The sequence below is a fragment of the Amblyraja radiata genome, chromosome 21 (genome assembly GCF_010909765.2).
Source record: "Amblyraja radiata isolate CabotCenter1 chromosome 21, sAmbRad1.1.pri, whole genome shotgun sequence".
Lineage (NCBI taxonomy): Eukaryota > Metazoa > Chordata > Chondrichthyes > Rajiformes > Rajidae > Amblyraja > Amblyraja radiata.
Window position 1 is genome coordinate 38530204 of NC_045976.1, and position 19335 is coordinate 38549538.

Below are 19335 nucleotides of genomic sequence, written 5' to 3' on the forward strand. Positions count from 1 at the left end.
ATTGTAGCACTGTTGTGTACCGTTTTGCCGTGGTTTCCACACACACGCAAACAAACAAGATGAGATTTTTAGTAATATATTTATGTATAGATATTCTTCATCCTTTCTGTAGCTCACGAGCGGAAACACATCAACTCCGTACATTATCCCCAATTCCTTGCCACAGACGGCGGTGGGGACCAAGTCATTTGGTGTTTTTAAAGTGGAGATTGATAGAGTAACTCAAGGAGTCGGGCAGCATCTCTGGAACAAAATTGACGTTTCGGGTTGGAACTGCGGAAGGAACTGCCGAAGCACCACCTAATCTTTTTGTCCAGAGATGCTTCCTTGCAAAAAAAAACTTTTCACTGTTCTTCAGTACACATGACAACAAACTAAGCTAAATTTAAACGTTTTATAACACAACACAAAAACGACATTTACAAATTATCAGAAGAGTTCACGATACAACACACAATTCTGGCGATCACTGTTGATACTGTTTGTAAGAAATTAACTGTGGTTTTTAGTTGACTGATTACCTTCGGGCTCGTCCTGTGAATCTTGCCGAATAATTTCAGCTTGTTCCATGGCCGCACCTGTTTCAATGAAATTGCTTTCTGCCAAATTTCCAACTGTATCATCTGTGTTATCTGGGACAATGTCGTCTTGCATTATTTCAGCTGCACGACTTTTATCTGTTGAATACAGAAAAGAGTTTACACTATTAGAGCACTTTTTAACAATCTCAGGACACCTAAAAGTACTTCCCAGACAATTTTGAAATGCAGTTGCTATTTTAGATCTTTTAGTTTAGAGATACGGCATGGAAACAGGCCCTTCGGCCAACCAAGTCCGCGCTGACCAGCGTTTGTAAAATAGAAGGAAACTTACCCGTGGAGCCGTTGAGTCCCCATTGTGAGGCTCACAATTGTCACGCGGAAAGAAAATGCCGATTAAAAAAATAAAATAAATTCGGGACCCCAATGTGACGTCGTTGTAACATCGAATGTGGCTGACGGGCAGGGCAAGTGGAAAAGTGTTTTTTGTAAAGTTTTAAATGTCAATATCTTGTAAAATATAATATCAATCTGAACCAAACTTGCTGCAGCAGAGCACAGGATAATGGTGAGTAAGGTGGGACAAATTTTAGCGCTATCGTGTACCATTTTGTCAGTTTCTAGAACTCAAACACACGCAAACAAACAAAATGAGAGTTTAGTTATATCTGTATATATATATATATATGTTCTTCATCATTTCTGTAGCTTATGAGTGGAAACACATCAACTCCGTACATTATCCCTGTTATATTCAGGACGGCAGAATTAATAACTTACACGCACGTGGCCTGGATCACGAGAGAGAGATTTATTACCCAACATTCCCTGCTTATATTCAACACCAACTCATTAACATATACATGAATATGTATGAATACATTACAATCCCCAATACATTACACTGCTCTCCTTTTTTAAAGTATTAAATCTGAGTACTCAGTTACAATTTTGTTGTTGTGATACTTGATTTAAACCATTATTTATGAAATCTTAAATGATAAACATAATAGATTTATTTTACATATCTACACATTTTCCTTTTACTTATACAGTGAGTTACTTAACTTACAAACCTAATCTGACTACTGGTTTACGGATCCTGCCTGATTGTCTAACAGTAACAGGTGTAACAGGTTTAGGTGTTGACACAACTGCTGGCTTATTTGGCTCTGTTTTAGTACCCTGACTTTGACCAGAGGAATCTGTTTCTTTGTCTGTACTAACTGAACTTTGTGTTTCAATCACAGTGGTCTCTTCCATTGGTCACTTTCACATAAAAGCTCAGGGATTAGGACTTCATGCTCAGTTTTGGTTCATCTTTGGCTGGAATCATTTGATCAACATGATCACTTTTGATCCTATCTCCAACTAAGTATCTTTTTGTTCCACACACTTCCACTATTTTCCCAACATCCCATTGGTCTCGAATGGACTTGTTGGGAGGACTGAGAACACAAACCTGCTCATCTGGCTTGAAGTACCTCTCCTTTTTGTGGGAGTCAAAATGGCATTTTTGACTTAACTGTTTTTGCTCAACTCTCAAGGCCAAATTGGGTTGAACTAGACTTAAGCATATTCTTAGCCTTCTCTTCATCAACAGTTCTGCAGGTGAGTAACCTGTTGTTGTGTGTTGTGTGGTTCTGTACTTCAGCAAGAAACTAGCCAAATGATGTTTCATGCTGCTTTGAACTACCCAGCAAAACCTGTTTCTTGAGAGCATCTTTGACAACTCTAACAGACCTTTCCGCCGCCCCGTTGGAGGCAGGATGGTATGGGGGAACTAGTGTGTGTTTTACAACACTCCACTGCATGAACTCTTTGAACCGTTCTGAACTAAACTGAGGCCTGTTATCAGAAACAAGTTCTTCCGGTAAACCATGGCATGCAAAAATTGATCTCAACTCATCTATGGTACACTCAGTAGTAGTGCTTGGCCCCATATGCTTAGCCTCAATCCATTTGGAATGACTATCTACTAGTACCAGAAAGTGATCATTACCCTTTTCACAAAAATCTACATGAAGTCTCTGAAAAGGTCCACTTGACCAGGTGTTTTTGGTGGTTTACTCCGGCAATTTTGGCAGACGCTACATTTACTCACCAGTGACTCAATGTCACTGTCAATACCAGGCCAATACACAAAACTTCTGGCAAATGACTTCATGCTTACTATGCCAGGATATTCGGCATGACGTTCATTCATAATTTTGTTTCTCAAAGACTCTGGCACAACCACTCTGTAACCCCACTTAATGCATCCCTGATCAGATGATAATTCATGGCGTCGATTATGGAAAGGCTTCAGCTCTGAGTTCAGAACTGAGTTCAATCCACTATTGATTTCAGTCTAACCGTTCAATGTCTGTTCATAGACCCACTTCAGCACATTGTCTTTCTCTGTTTCTGCTGCAATTTCTGTTGCAGTCACTGGAAAGTCTTCATCTACAACTTGCAGTTTGTAGATTGCGTTCTCACTTCCCACGTCAGAGTTCTCATGGAGCAACCGGGACACGCATCTGCAACTGCGTTGCACTTGGAGCTTCTGTACTCAACCATGTAATCATACTGGGACAGCCTTGATGCCGCCATGGAAGGTATAGCTGACTTGGGACCAATTATCACTAGTAGTGGCTTGTGATCAGTTACCAGGGTGAATGGTCTGCCGAGAAGAAACTGATGGAATTTCTTGATTCCGAACACGATGCTGAGTGCTTCCTTTTCTATCTGCGCATAGTTGCGTTCACTCGGTGATAGGGTGAGGGATGCAAAAGCAATAGGCTTTTCCTGTCCGTCATTCATTACATGGGAGATCACTGCACCTACACCACAACTTGAAGCATCACAAGCAAGTTTCATCTCGCGTGTTATATCGTCGTGAACAAGGAGTTTGTCACTTGTCAGGTTTTCCTTGCAGATGTCATATGCACGTTGCTGTTCCTTTCCCCACGTCCATTTCACATATTTTTGTAGCAGATGATGTAGTGGCTTTAGCACAGTTGCTAAATCTGGAAGGGATCGTGCATAGAACTGCACCATCCCAAAGAATGATCATAGCTCTGACACATTGTTGGGTTTTGAAGCATTCACTATTGCTTCAACTTTCGCCTTCACAGGGCGAAGTCCGTTGTCATCTACTTTGAGTCCAAGGTAGATCACCTCTGACTGCGTAAATGCACATTTAATTTGTCGCAGTTTGACATTGTGGCAGTTCAGTCGTGCGAGAACTTGCTCAAGGATTTCCAGATGTTCTACCATGCCCTCTGTGAATATCAGGAGGTCATCCTGGTTGCGCACACAGTGCACACACAGCCTCATAACATTTTGTCCATGACAGACTGAAAAAAATTGGGGGAGGATTTCACACCATAGGGCAGCTTTGTATATGAATACAAGCCCTTATTATGTGTGTTGATAGTCAAGTACTGCTGACTTTCCTTGTCGACATTAAGTTAGGCGTAAGCATGAGACAAATCCAGTTTAGTGAAGACTCTTGTTCTGCGTACAGATCTTACGAAGTTCGTAACGGATATTGTTCGTCATCAACGGCTTGGTTGATTGTGACTTTGTAATCACCACATAATCAAACAGTTTTGTCGGTCACATTTGGCGTTGCCCAGTTACTCTGGTCTGTCTTCACGAGTACTCCGTTCCGCTCTAACCTGTCGGGTTCTTCCTCCACTTGTTGTTTTAGTGCATATGGTACAGGTCTTGGTCTACAATACACAGGCCTCACATCTTGCTTAAGTCGAATGTGTGCAGAGTACCCTGTTATTCCCATGGAGTTGTCAGCAAAAAATGTTTGCATGTTTGCTTATGACGTTTTCAAGACGTGTTTTGGACTAATCAACGCTGAAAATGTTCTTCCAGTCTAACTCTATTCTATTCAGCCAATCCATTCCAAGGAGGGTTGGTTTATTTCTGTAGCTGACCACTATGATGGGCAGTGTTACTGACTGACCATTATGCTGAACTTTACAGTTCATTTGTCCACATGTCTCCAAAACTTCACCCGAGTAGGTTCTCAGCTTGACCTTACTCTCAAACAATGGTGTCTGTGGGAACTTTGTTTCGTACAGGTCTTTGCTCATGACCGAACAATCTGCTACCGTGTCAATACACATATCGATTAACTGTTCATTTATCAATAGTTTAGTTTGAAAGTCCTTGCCTTGGTTGGTTGTAGGCTTATCGACGTTGGTTGCGTAAATGGTGTACAACCCAAGTTCATTTCCATCTGGGTTCATCTCCAAGGTGAACTCCTCTCTGGTGTTGTCACTTGATTCCCGCAGATTGTTGGTTTCATGCTTTAAGCTTGGTCCGACATGCTGAGGCGATATGGCCTTTTTTCTGGCAGTTATAGCCCTTGGCCATTTGGAACTGACAAAATTGGGATGAGTGATTACCGTTGCAACGATAACAACTGGCTGAACTCGGCTCCCCGCCATACTTTGTTTAGTTTAGCGCCTCTTGGTTTGGCCCTAGGCACTGCCTTGTGACTGTAAACGGCCACTGCAGTCCGTGGTGGACGAAACCCGCGAGCATTCTCCATTGTGGTAGCAATGTTGCATGCTTTCTCGAATGTAAGATCTGGAATGTTCATGAGTTTGGACTGAATTAGTTCATCCACTAGACCACAAACAAATCTGTTGCGCAGTGCGCGTCCGAGAAAGGTTCCAAAGTTACAGTACAAAGTTACGTTTTTCAAGGCAACAATGTACTCATTGATTGTCTCATTCTGCTTCTGGTTTCTAGTGCCAAATTTATAGCTTTTTCCAATTTCCAGAAGCTTTGGGTAGAAGTGCTCCTCCAACTTCTTCATAATGTCATTGAATGGCATGACTTTTGCCTTCATGGGCGCAAGGAGATTCACGAATGTGCCGTACACTTCAGGACCGATCTCCTTGAGCAGAATCGCTTTCATACGTTTGCAAACGGCCTTATTTGTTTCAGTCACCATCTCTCCTTCACCACTAATCTCCATTATGTTGTTTGTCGTGAAAAACATGTTTGCTCTCTCCATATAGGAGCTGAACAGCTCTCTACTCTTGTCAAAAGTGCCAAGGTTTCCGATGTAGCCCGTGGACGCTGCCATCGTGTCGTTCTCTTTTTTTTTTAAAGTCCGTTCAAAAACTTCGATTTCCTTTCTGTTCTGGTGTACAAAGGCTATTCAGCTTGAATCCCAAGGAGGACATCTTGCCACGTAGACACAACATAGAGATATCCTGACAAACCCTCGACGATTCGTCCAGCTGCTGTTTTAAACTACAGTCCCCTGCATAGAAGGATCTGCGGCCTACCATGCCCAGCTCGCAAACAACTGCGACACAACTCCGTATTTACTGTTTAAAATGTTAAACAATACTGCATGTTGCAAAACAGTCCTGCACTGTATTTAAAGGATGAGTTCACAAACTCTGTTCCATCCAATTTTGTTATATTCTGGACAGCAGAATGAATAACAACTTATACGCAGGTTGCCTGGATCACGAGAGAGAGATTTATTACCCAACATTCCCTGCTTATATTGAACACCAACTCATTAACATATACATGAATATGTATGAATACATTACAATCCCCAATTCATTGCCACAGACGGCGGTGGAGGCCAAGTCATTTGGTGTTTTTAAAGCTTAGATTGATAGAGTGACTCAAGGAGTCAGGCAGCATCTCAGCATCAAAAAAGTGACGTTTCGGGTTGGAACTGCCGAACCGTCACCTAATATTTTTCTCCAGAGATGCTGCCTTGCAAAAAAAAGCTTTTCACTGTACCTCAGTACACATGACAACAAACTGAGCTAAATGTCAACATTTTATAACACAACACACAATGATATTTACAAATTTATTTGGTGTTCTTAAAGCAGAGATTGATAGGTTTTTGATTAGTAAGAGCAGCAAAGGTTACGGGGTGAAGGCAGGAGAACGAGTTTGAAGGGGAAATATAGATCGCCCGTGACTGAAAACTTTAGTTCCAGGTGGTGTGACCAACGTTGCAGCGGCCTCTGCAGTCCGTCTGTCTTTTGTTATTTTTTGTCCCGTTGAGTGTACAGTTTGTAGTGGTTTTTAATTGTTTTTAACTGTGTATGTGTGGGGGGGCGGGGAAAACTTTTAAATCTCTTCCCTGTACGGGGGACCCAACCTTTTCCCTGTCGGGTCTCCGTTGTCATTGGGGCCTAGCACCATGGAGCGGCCTCCAACCGGAACGACCTGAGGGCTCCAGTCGAGGAGCCTGTGGACTCACTGCTGGCCGGCTTCGGAGCGTGGAGAGCTGTGGTGGCAAGTGGTTGCGACCCGACTTCGGAGCTTCGGAGGCTCCAGCCGCAGGCCCGGTGGACGGTGACATCGGGAGCTCGCGGGTCCCTGGGGGGAGACCGCTTTTCGGAGCTCCCGCAACGGCAACTTCTCCCGCCCGTGTTGCGGGGTTGAAGGCGACCCGGAGTGGGGCCTTACATCGTCCGGCGCGGCTTTAACGGCCGCGGGACTTGCCAGCACCCGCCGGGGACTCCTACATCAAGACCCGGGCAGGGCCTTACATCGCCTGACGCGGCCTTAATGGCCGCAGGACTTGCCATCGCCCGCCGGGGGCTTTAACATCGGGAGAAGAATGGAGAGCAGAGGAGAGACAATGACTTTGCCTTCCATCACAGTGAGGAGGAGATTCACTGTGATGGATGTTTGTGTAAATTGTGTTGGTGTGTGTCTTGGTTCTTTGTTGTATGACTGCAGAAACCAAATTTCGTTTGAACTTCATTTGAGGTTCAAATGACAATAAACGGTATTGTATTGTATTGTCAGGCAGCATCTCTGGAAAAAAACAAGGTGATGTTGCGGGTGGGAACTGCGAAAGGAACTGCAGAAGGAACTGTGGAAGTGTCACCTAATCGTTTTCTCCAGAGATGCTACCTTGCAAAAAAAAGCTTTTCACTGTACCTCAGTACACGTGACAACACTACGCTAAATTCCAACATTTTATAACACAACACAAAAATGACATTTACGAATTATCAGATGAGTCCACCGATACAACACACAATCACGGTTGAGACTGTTTGTAAGAGATTAACTATGTTTTTTAGTTGTTTTTTACCTTCGAGCTCGTCCTGTGAATCTTGCACAATAATTTCAGCTTGTTTCATGGCCGGACCTGTTTCAATGGAATTCCTTTCTGCCAAATATCCAACAGTATCATCTATGTTATCTGGGACATTGTGGTATTGCGTTATTTCATCTGTTGAATACAGTAAATAGTTTACACTATTATACCACTTTTGAGAATCTCAGCACACCCAAATGTACTTCCCAGCCAATTTTGAAACGCAGTTGCTATTTCAGAAATTTTTTGTTTAGAGATACGGCATGGAAACAGGCCCTTCGGCCCACCAAGTTCGTGCCGACCGACGTTTGTTAAATAGAAGGAAACTTATCCGTGGAGCCGTTGGGTCCCCGTTGTGAGTCCAGGCCGAAAAAAATAAAGCCTACTTAAAAAAAATGAAATTCGGGACCTCATTTTGACGTCATTGTAACATTGAACGCGGCTGATGGGCTGGGCAAGTGGAAAAGTGTTTTTTGTAAACTTTAAAATGTCAATAACCTGTAAAATATAACATCAATCTGAACAAAACTTGCTGCAGCACATCACAGGATAATGGTGAACAAGGTGGGCCAAATATTGCAGAGCTATCATGTACCGTTTTGCCATAGTTTCCAGACCTCACACACACGCAAACAAACAAGATTAGTTTTAGTAATATATACATATATATATAATATATATATATATGGGTGTGTGTGTATATATAATATATATATATATGTGTGTGTGTGTGTGTATATATATATATTTCTTTTCTCTTCATCTTTTCTGTAGCTCGAGTGGAAACAGATCAACTCCATACATTATCCTGAATTCATTGCCACAGACGGCGGTGGAGACCAAGTCATTTGGTGTGTTTAAAGCGGAGATTGGTAGAGTAACTCAAGGAGTCAGGAAGCATCTCTGGAAAAAAAGTGACGTTTCGGGTTGGAACTGCCGAACCGTCACCTAATATTTTTCTCCAGAGATGCTGCCTTGCAAAAAAAAAGCTTTTCACTGTACCTCAGTACACGTGACAACAAACTAAGCTAAATGTCAACATTTTATAGCACAACAGAAAAATGACATTTACAAATTATCAGAAGATTCCACGGATAAAACACACAATTCTGGCGATCACGGTTGAAACTGTAAGAGATTAACAATGTTTATTAGTTGTCTGATTACCTTTGGGCTCCTCCTCTGAATCTTGCCGAATAATTTCAGCTTGTTCCATGGCCGCACCTGTTTCAATGAAATTGCTTTCTGCCAAATTTCCAACGGTATCATCTGTGTTATCTGGGACATTGTGGTGTTGCGTTATTTCAGCTGCACGACTTTCATCTGTTGAATACAGAAAAGAGTTTACACTATTATAGTACTTTTGTCAATCTCAGGACACCCAAAAGTACTTCCCAGCCAATTTTGAAGCGCAGTTGCTATTTCAGGAGATCTTTTAGCTTAGGCATACGGAATGGAAACAGGCTCTTTGGCCCACCAAGTCCACACCGACCAGTGTTTGTAAAATAGAAGGAAATGTAGCCGATGAGACCACGTTGTGAGACCAGGCAAGTACACGCGGAAAAAAAATGCCGATTTAAAAAAAAAAAGAAATTCGGGACCCCATTGTGATGTCATTATAACATCGACCGTGGCTGACGGGTTGGGCAAGTGGAAATGTGTTTTTTGTATAGGTTAAAATGTCAATAACTTGTAAAATATAACATCAATCTGAAAGAAACTTGTTGTAACATCACAGGGCAATGATGACTAAGGTGGGCCAAAATTGTAGCGCTATTAAGTACTGTTTTGCCGTAGTTTCCAGAAATCACACACGTATGCACAAACAAACAAGATAAGAGTTTTAGTAATATTTTTATATAGATATTCGTCATCCTTTCTGTAGCTCACGAGTGGAAACACATCAACTGTACATTATCCCCAATTCATTGCCACATACGGCGGTGGAGGCCAAGTAATTTGGTGTTTTTAAAGCGGAGATTGATAAAGTAACTCAAGGAGTCAGGCAGCATCTCTGGAAAAAAAGTGACGTTTTGGGTTGGAACTGCGGAAGGAACTGCCGAAGGATCACCTAATCCTTTTCTCCAGAGATACTGCCTTGCAAAAAAAAAAAGCTTTTCACTGTACCTCAGTACACGTGACAACAAACTAAGCTAAATTTCAACATTTTATAGCACTACACACAAATGGCATTTACAAATTATTAGAAGAGTCCACTGATACAACACACAATTCTGGCGATCACGGTTGAGACTGTTAATAAGAGAGTAACCGTGTTTTTTAATTGTCTGATTACCTTCGGGCTCGTCCTGTGAATCTTGCCGAATAATTTCAGCTTGTTCCATGGCCGCATCCGTTTCAATGAAATTGCTTTCTGCCAAATTCCCAACTGTATCATCTGTGTTATCTGGGACATTGTGGGGTTGCATTATTTCAGCTGCACGACTTTCATCTGTAGAATACAGAAAAGAGTTTACACTATTATAGCTCTTTTGACAATCTTAGGACACCCAAAAGTACTTCAGAGTCAATTTTGAAGTGCAGTTGCTATTTCATATCTTTTAGCTTAGAAATACGACATGGAAAAAGGCCCTTCGGCCAACCAAGTCCACTCCAACCGGCATTTGTAAAATAGAAGGAAACTTACCCGTGGAGCCGTTGGGTCCCCGTTGTGAGGCCAGGCAAGTATACGCGGAAAAAAAAGCCAATTTAAAAAAAAATGAAATTCGTGGACCCCAATTTGACGTTATTGTGACATCGAACGCATCTGACGGGCTGGGCAAGTGGAAAAGTGTTTTTCATAAAGTTTAAAATGTCAATAACCTGTAAAATATTATATTATTCTGAACGAACTTGCTGCCACACATCACAGGATAATGGTAAGTAAGGTGGGCCAAAAATTGTAGCGCTATTGTGTACCATTTTGCCGTAGTTTCCAGAACTAACACACATGCATACACGCAAACAAACAAGATGAGAGTTTTAGTAATATACTAGACTAAGTGGGACCCATTGGTGTGGGAGTGGGGAAAAGGGGGGTGTGGGGAAAGGGGGGGTTGTGGGGAAATGGGGCGTGGGGGAGCGGGGGTAGGGAAGTGGGTGGGGGGGAAGGGGGAAGGTGGGTGGGCTCGCATTCTGCTTACCCTGCACCTTCAGCTTTAGGCCTCACTCAGCAGATCCTGGTCCCAACTGCGGCTTCAGGTTCAACTCAGCCCGGCTGGTCCTGCTGGTCGCCGCAGAAGCAGACCGCAGGGGCTGCTCACTCCCCGCGGGCTGCGCACTCCTCCTGGGCTGCTCAACACACTCCGCCCCTTCAGCTTTTTATACTCCTCGCCGCATTATTGGCAGCGGGTTCTGGAAGGGGCGGTTTTTACAATATTTAAACCTTCATAACTTTTGTACTATTTCACCGATTCCGACAAAACTTATTTCACTTGCAGCAGAGAATGGTAAGGTGGCGAAAAATCGTAGCGCTATGGAGGATCGTTTTTGCGCAAATGTTAATTACAACGCAGTGTCAAGATGAGAGTTTTAGTAATAGTATAGAAGATATATATATCTACAGCGGAGACGGTGCTCGGGCTGAGGCGGCGTTATGGCGGCGGCGACCTGAATCCGGGGCTCGGCCGCGGGCCAGTGGACGACATCGTCGGGAGCTCGCAGGTCACAGGCTGGTGCCTGTTTTCCGGAGCTCCCGTGGCAACAGCTGCGTCCGCTGGACTGGAGGGCGGCAGCTTCGACCACCCCCAGGCCGCGGAGCTTGAACCGCGGGACTGACTTACCATCGCCCGGTGGGGTATCGCCTCAGCGCAGAGGGAGAAGAGGAGGGAAGAGACAGTAACTCTAAGACTTTTGCCTCCATCACAGTGAGGAGGTGCTTGGTGAACTCACTGTGGTGGATGTTAATTTGTGTTTATTGTGTGTTGTTATTATTACATGTATGGCTGCAGGCAACAACATTTCGTTCAGACCGAAAGGTCTGAATGACAAATAAAGGATTCAATTCAATTCAATTCAATTCAATCTACATAACTAAGTCTCATCGTGACCACTTCCTGTCTGCGCTGTATATTGATTTTAGAAAAAAAAGCTACTATATATCGCTATGATTTTTGGCCATCTTACTCACAAGTCCTCCACCGCTGAGACAGCCCCAAGGATTTTTCCAATCGATGAAAAATAAAGAAGTTATGAGTGTTTAAAAAATCTGGAGAACAGCTGATTGGTCCTCTTGCCTGTCAATCACCACGATGAAGGTAACACCCCTTCCGGGGGGAGCAGGACTATAAAACTCCGGATGCCTGGACGTGAGTCAGTCACTCTGGAAGATCGCAAGGGAGAGTACTCAAATGTGATTCTAAGCTGTGAATCAACTGAACTGTGAGTCTACAATGTACTTGCAATAAATGATTTGTTAGCCCTCAATGACAATGCAATAAGTTGTTTGGCAATTTGGTGGCCTGCACTCTGCTGGAAATGCTATGAAATTGAATTTGGTGGCCTGCACTCTGCTTGAAATACAATTTCAAGGAATAGCCGTGAGTGAACTGCAAGCGCACCAGCCCTGAGTGACTGATCTGCCAGCCCAGCAGCCCTGAGTAACGGAGCTGCCAGCCCACCAGGCCTGCGTGACTGAGCTGCCAGCCTACCAAGCCCTCAGTGACTGAGCTGCCAGCCGAAAAATCCATTCGGACCACAATGTCAATACTAGCCGTCTGGAAAACCAGTCCCTTCAGCCCACTACACCCATACTAGCGCTCTAGAAAGCCCCCCCCCCAACCAATATTAGATTCCCTTGAGAACATGAGACCCAAAGGGCCCCACTTAGTCTAGTTTATATATATATATATGTGTGTGTGTGTGTGTGTGTGTGTGTGTGTGTGTGTGTGTGTGTGTGTGTGTGTGTGTGTGTGTGTGTGTGTGTGTGTGTATATATTTTTTCTCTTCATCCTTTCTGTAGCTCACGAGTGGAAACACATCAACTCCATACATTTTAAGCCAAGTCATTTGGTGTTTTTGAAGCAGAGATTGATAGGTTCGTGATTACTTTGGGCCTCAAAGGTTACATGGTGAATGCAGGAGAAAGTGGTTGAAAGGGAAATATCGATTGCACTGCGATCGAATGGCAGAGCTGACACGATGGGCCGAATGGCCACTATCTGCTGTGCAGGAAGGAACTGCAGATGCTGGTTATACTAAAGATGGACACAGATTGCCAGAGTAACTCAAGGAGTCAGGCAGCATCTCTGGAGAAAAAGACGTTTCAGATTGGAACAGCGGAAGGAACTGCCGAAGCGTCACCTAATCATTTTCTCCAGAGATGCTGCCTTGCAAAAAAAAGCTTTTCACTGTACCTCAAGTACACGTGACAACAAACTAAGCTAAATTTCAACATATTATAACACAACACAAAAATGACATTTACAAATTATCAGAAGAGTCCACGGGTACAACACACAATTCTGACAATCACAGTTGAGATAGTTTGTAAGAGATTAACAGTGTTTATTAGTTGTCTGATTACCTTCGGGCTCGTTCTGTGAATCTTGCAGAATCATTTCAGCTTGTTCCATGGCCGGACCCGTTTCAATGAAATTGCTTTCTGCCAAATTTCCAACTGTATCATCTGTGTTATCTGGGACATTGTGGTGTTGCATTATCTCAGCAGCACGACTTTCATCTGTTGAATACAGAAAAGAGTTGACACTATTAGAGCACAGTTGCTATTTCAGGAGATCTTTAAGTTTAGAGATACGGCATGGAAACATGCACTTCAGCCCACCAAGTCCGCGCCGACTGGCATTTGTAAAATAGAAGGAAACTTACCCGTGGAGCCGTTGGGACCCCATTGTGAGGCCAGGCAAGTACACGGGGAAAAGAAAATGCCAAATTATTTTTTTAATGAAATTCGGGACCCCGTTGTGTCGTCATTGTGACATCGAACGTGGCTGACTGGCAGGGCAAATGGAAATGTGTTTTTGTAAAGTTTAAAATGTCAATAACTTGTGAAATATAACATCAATCTGAACGAAACTTGCTACTGCAGGACAATGGTGAGTAAGGTAGGCCAAAAATTGTGGCGCTACTCTGTACCGTTTTGTCGTAGTTTCCAGACTCATACACATGCTTACACGCAAACAAGATGAGAGTTTTAGTAATATATATATATACATATACACACACACACACACATATGTATATGCATATGTGTGTGTGCGCTTGTGTGTGTATATATATATATATATATATATATATATATATGTATAAGTGTGTGTGTGTATATGTATGTGTGTGTGTGTGTGCGCATGCGTGTGTGGTGTGTGCGTGCGTGTGTGGTGTGTGCGTGCGTGTGTGTGTGTGTGTGTGTGTACATATATATATATTCTTCATTCTCTCTGCAGCTCACGAGTGGAGACACATTATCCCCAATCCGTACATTATCCCCAATTAATTGCCACAGGCAGCGGTGGAGGTCAAGTCATTTGGTGTTTTTAAAGCGGAGATTAATAGGTTCTTGATTAGTAAGGGCGTCAAAGGTTACGGGGTGAATGCAGGAGAACGAGGTTGAAAGGGAAATATAGATATCCCGCGATCAAATGGCAGAGCTGACACGATGGGTCGAATGGCCAAAATCTGCTGTGCAGGAAGGAACTGCAGATGCTGGTTATACCAAAGATGGACACAAATTGTTGGAGTAACTCAAGGAGTCGGGCAGCATCTCTGGAGAAAAAGACGTTTCGGGTTGGAACTGCGGAAGGAACTACCGAAGCGTCACCTAATCTTTTTCTCCAGAGATGCTGCCTTGCAAAAAAAAGCTTTTCACTGTACCTCAGTACACGTGACAACAAACTAAGCTACATTTCAACATTTTATAACACAACACAAAAATGACATTTACAAATGATTAGAAGATTTCACGGATACAACACACAATTCTGGCGATCACGGTTGAGACTGTTTGTAAGAGATTAACCGTGGTTTTTAGTTGTCTGATTACCTTCGGGCTCGTCCTGTGAATCTTGCCGAATAATTTCAGCTTGTTCCATGGCCGCACCCGTTTCAATGAAATTGCTTTCTGCCAAATTTCCAACTGTATCTTCTGTGTTATCTGAGATATTGTGGTCTTGCATTATTTCAGCTGCACGACTTTTATCTGTTGAATACAGAAAAGAGTTTACACTATTAGAGCACTTTTGACAATCTCAGGACATTCAAAAGTACTTCCCTGCCAATTCTGAAGCGCAGTTACTATTTCAAGAGAGTAATGGGCACTGCAATGCTGAAGACTATACTCTTCACTCTGGGACACAAAGTGCTGGGGTAACTCAGCAGGTCAGGCAGCATCTTTTAGTTTAGAGATACGGCATGGAAACAGGCCATTCGGCCCAGCAAGTTCGTGCCGACCAGCGATCCCCGCACATTAACAATATCCTACACCCAGTAGGGACAGTTTACATTTATACCAAGCCAATTAACCTACAAACCTGTACATCTTAGGTGTGTGGGAGGAAACCGAAGATCTCAGAGAAAACCCACGCAGGTCACAGGGAGAACGTGCAAACCCTGTACAGGCAACACCCGTAGTCAGGATCAAACCTGGGTCTCTGGTGCTGTGAGGCAGGAACTCTACCACTGCGCCACCATGCCACTCTGGAGAAGATGGAAAGGAAACGTATCACATCAGCTCCCTTCTTCAGTCTGAAGAAGGGTCTCCACCTGAAACGTCACTTATCCATGTTCTCCAGAGATGCTGCAAGACCTGCTGAGTTACTCCAGCACTTGGTGTCCTTTGTCCTTGTTGTATTACCCAGAATCTGCGGTTCTTTGTTTCCACTCTGGCATCTTGCTCTTCTCTCTCCCTTTAGTACTTGTGTTTGGCTTGATTGTATTCATGTGGTATTACCGGTTTTGATAGAATAACTCACAAAAAAAAGATTTTCACCGAACCTCGGTACACGTGACAATAATAAACCTAAACATGTCACAGAGCTACATATGATTTAAAAAGAAATAGTCAAAAAAAATGTAACCTCAAAAGCAAAATGTTGTTAAAACCCACAACCAGAAAAGAGTTGTTGATATCTCTGCAATGTGGTGTGTCTGCAATATCTCAGTGGTGTGTGTGAGGAGAGAGCAGGGACATGGTAGTGTGTGTTTCCGTGTGCGCGCTCGCGTTTGTGTGAGTGTGAGTGTGAGTGTGTGTGTGTGTGTGTGTGTGTGTGTGTGAGCGTGTGTGTGTGTGTGAGCGTGTGAGTGTGTGTGTGTGTGTGTGTGTGTGTGTGTGTGTGTGTGTGTGTGTGTGTGTGTGTGTGTGTGTGTGTGTGTGAGCGTGTGAGTGTGTGCTTGCGTGCGTATGGTGTGCGTGTGGATAGCATGGGGATATGGTATCGAGGCAGAGGATTAAGCAAGCCTGTACTGAACAGCAGACCAGGTTCAAAGGGTGAAATGGTCCAGTGCTGATCCCATTTTACTATAGTTCAGTTTGTTAGTTTATTGTCATGTGTACCGCGATGCAGTGAAAAGCTTTTGTTGCGTGCTAACCAGTCAAATGAAAGACAATGCATGATTACAATCGAGCCATCCACAGTGTGCAGATACATAAGGGAATAACGCTTAGTGCAAGGTAAAGCCAGCAAAGTCTGATCAAGGATAGTCTGAGGGTCACCAATGTTTGTACTGTTGCGTTCTATCTTTCCATCTTATCTCTTCCGGAAAAAGCCAAAATGTTTTACAGCCAATGCTGTAACGTTTGCCATGCAGTCACGGTGCATAGATGCAGCAGCCATTACGTACACAGCCATCTCCACACGCAGTAGTGTGATAATGATCAGTTAATCTGTTTTTTATGTTGGCCAAGCGTTAGACAATACAATAGAGATAACCCCTCCCACAGTGTTTACAAAAGTGTTACACAGGATCTTTTACGTCCTAAGACCATAAAGGCGACTTGAATTTAGTTTTGTTTCGTGTTTTTTTTAAAGTTTAGAGATACAGCATAAGAACAGGCCCTTCGGCCCACCGAGCCCACGCTGGCCATCGATCACCCGTACATCAGTTTCATGTTATCCCACTTTCGTGGCCTGCATTCTAGGGGACATTTACAGAGGGCCAATTAACCTCCAAACTCTGTACGTCTTTGGGATGTGGGAGGAAACTGGCGAACCCCGGGCAAACCTTCGCAGGTCACGGGGAGAACGTGCAAACTTCCGTGCAGACAGCAGCCGAGGTCAGGATTGAACCTGGGTCTCTGGCGCTGCGCCGCTGTGCCGCCTCATTTCGCAGCTTGTATGAAGTGCAACACTCGGATTAAACACTCAGGAGTGGGACTGGAACACAGCACTATCAGACTCACAGACACCCACACACCAGAGACCTATTCATTGCCTGTGGATCTGCCAAAATAACACAGCAAGTGCCATAAAGCACATCACAATGATCTTGTAATAGTATCTTCATTTTTAATGTAATTACTGCAGCACTCAGAACTTGATCTGTTAATTTAATCCACAGGGAAATTAAGACTGCTTCATTACACAAGTGCCTTCTAAGCTTTTGAGGCTCTTTGCTGAGGCAAAGGTGCTGCATTATTCTGCCTGTGTCTCTTGACGCATGGCAACAAAACTCTTTATGGTGTGGGCAGCACAGGGTTTCATCCTGACCTCAGGCGCTGTCTGTGTGGAGTTTGCACGTTCTCCCTGTGACCAACTGGGTTTCCTCCGGGTGCTCCGGTTTCCTCCTACACTCCAAAGACGTGCAGGTTTGGGTGGGTTTCCGGCTCCACCAGCTGCGCCACCCGACGACATGATGTAGGACGTTTATGATTATGCTCCGGGAATAATTATTCTCTAGCAAGAATGTCAACAGCTAAATACTAGCGGGCCGGCAGAGTGGCGCAGAAGTAGATTTGCTGCCTTACAGTGCCAGATTTATGGGTTGATCCTGACTACGGGTGCTGTCTATACGGAGTTTGTACGTTCACCCCGTGACCGAGTGGGTTTTCTCCGGGTGCTCTGGTTTCCTCCCACACTCCAAAGACGTGCAGGTTTGTCGGTTAATTGGCTTCAGTAAATGGTCCCTAGGATAGTGCTAGCATAGGGGATGATCGCTCGTCAGTGTGGATTCATTGGGCCAAAAGGTCACGTTCTCATGCTGTAGACAATAGATAATAGACAATGGACAATAGGTGCAGGAGTAGGCCATTCGGCCCTCCGAGCCAGCAGCGCCATTCAATGTGATCATGGCTGATCATCCCCAATCAGTACCCCGTTCCTGCCTTCTCCCCATATCCCCTGACTCCGCTATCTTTAGGAGCCCTGTCTAGCTCTCTCTTGAATGAGACTCTAAAGTAAAATAATTAAAGGTCTCCCTCTTACACCCGTCCATTGCAGATGTAAACAATCAGGACATTTATAGCGTGTTAAATCTCAAACCTGATATAGGAGTTGATCCCTGATCCAAACTCTGCTCCCGAGGCTCACTTTCAGACCTTGTGCCGTTCACATCATCTGAAGGCTCCTGGTTGCTGCATGGTTCCTAAACAAAAAGGGTGTCATTTAGGATACCACATAAAATAGTACACAATGCAATTCACTGCACAATAAGATCGCAAAGTTGTCTAAATTCTGAATCTTTGACCTAATAGTTTGCAGTTTTAGGTATATTATTGTCACATGTACTGAGGTACAGCGAAAGTATTTCGTGTTTTGCATGCTGTCCCAATCAAATCAGATTATACCATACATGTATACAATCAAGTCAACCTCGAGGGGAAGGTTCACAAGTTCACAAGTTTTAGGAATAAGAATTAGGCCATTCGGCCCATCGACTCTACTCCATGGCTGATCTCTGCCACCTAATCCCATTTTCCTGCCTTCTCCCCATAACCCTTGACACCCGTTCTAATCAAGAATGTGTCTATCTCCACCTTAAAAATATCCACTGACATGGCCTCCACAGCACCCTGTGGAAATGAGATCCACGGATTCACCACCCTCTGACTAAAGAAGTTCCTCCTCACCTCCTTTTTAAAAGAGCTCCCTTTAATTCTGAGGCTGTGACCTCTGGTCCTAGACTCTCCCACCAATGGAAACATCCTTTCCACCCACTGTCCACTATCTATGCCTTTCAGTCAGTACAGAATGTACTGTGGTTCTCAGCATTGTAGCACATCAGTTCCAGAGACAAAGTCCAATGTCCTCAATGTGGTAGAGGTGAATTGGACAGTGCCTAGCTTACGGAAGGGCAGTACGGATGCCTGAGTACAGAGGGGGGAAGAAGCTGTTCCCGAGCCTGATGTCACAGCCTTTCAAGCTTCAGCCCGACGGGACCAGGGCACCGGGTTCAAATCCCACTACGGGAAATTAAAGTTCGGGTAAAATAAATAATTTCGGAATTAGAGTTAGCAGATTATTGGGAAAACAATCTGTTTCACCGTCTTCCGGAAACTAAATCTGTCATCTTTACCCAACTTGGCCTGGGTATCAGGCTTCTAAACGGTCCATCCATTGGCAAGGCTACTTTCCAATTCACCTCGACCCCATTGCGGACATTGGACTTTTGTCTATGGAACTGATGCACTACAATGCTGAGAAATATAGTCTGCACTCTGTCCCTTCCCCTTTGCTCTTTTCTACCTTCTTGTACTCCAGTTTGTCCTGATCGTAGACCCATTAATGTAGTTGACTTAACCTACTCCTC

At 43.9% G+C, this 19335-nt stretch overlaps 1 protein-coding gene across 20 annotated transcripts in view; it reads right to left on the minus strand.

Moving 5' to 3' along the window:
- Positions 1–19335, minus strand: part of tasor2 (transcription activation suppressor family member 2) — a 129425-nt gene that overhangs the window by 23966 nt on the left and 86124 nt on the right. For 11 of the 20 annotated variants that reach the window (XM_033040114.1, XM_033040112.1, XM_033040111.1 and 8 more), the window contains exons 17-22: positions 18069–18171; positions 13163–13318; positions 9935–10090; positions 8806–8961; positions 7633–7773; positions 522–677 (exon numbers count right to left, since the gene is read on the minus strand). In XM_033040114.1, coding sequence (XP_032896005.1) covers positions 522–677; positions 7633–7773; positions 8806–8961; positions 9935–10090; positions 13163–13318; positions 18069–18171 — 868 coding nt within the window. Of the gene's footprint in view, positions 1–521; positions 678–7632; positions 7774–8805; positions 8965–9934; positions 10091–13162; positions 13319–15397; positions 15401–18068; positions 18172–19335 lie in introns of all 20 variants that reach the window. The other 9 variants (XM_033040128.1, XM_033040118.1, XM_033040117.1 and 6 more) reach the window with 8 other exon arrangements.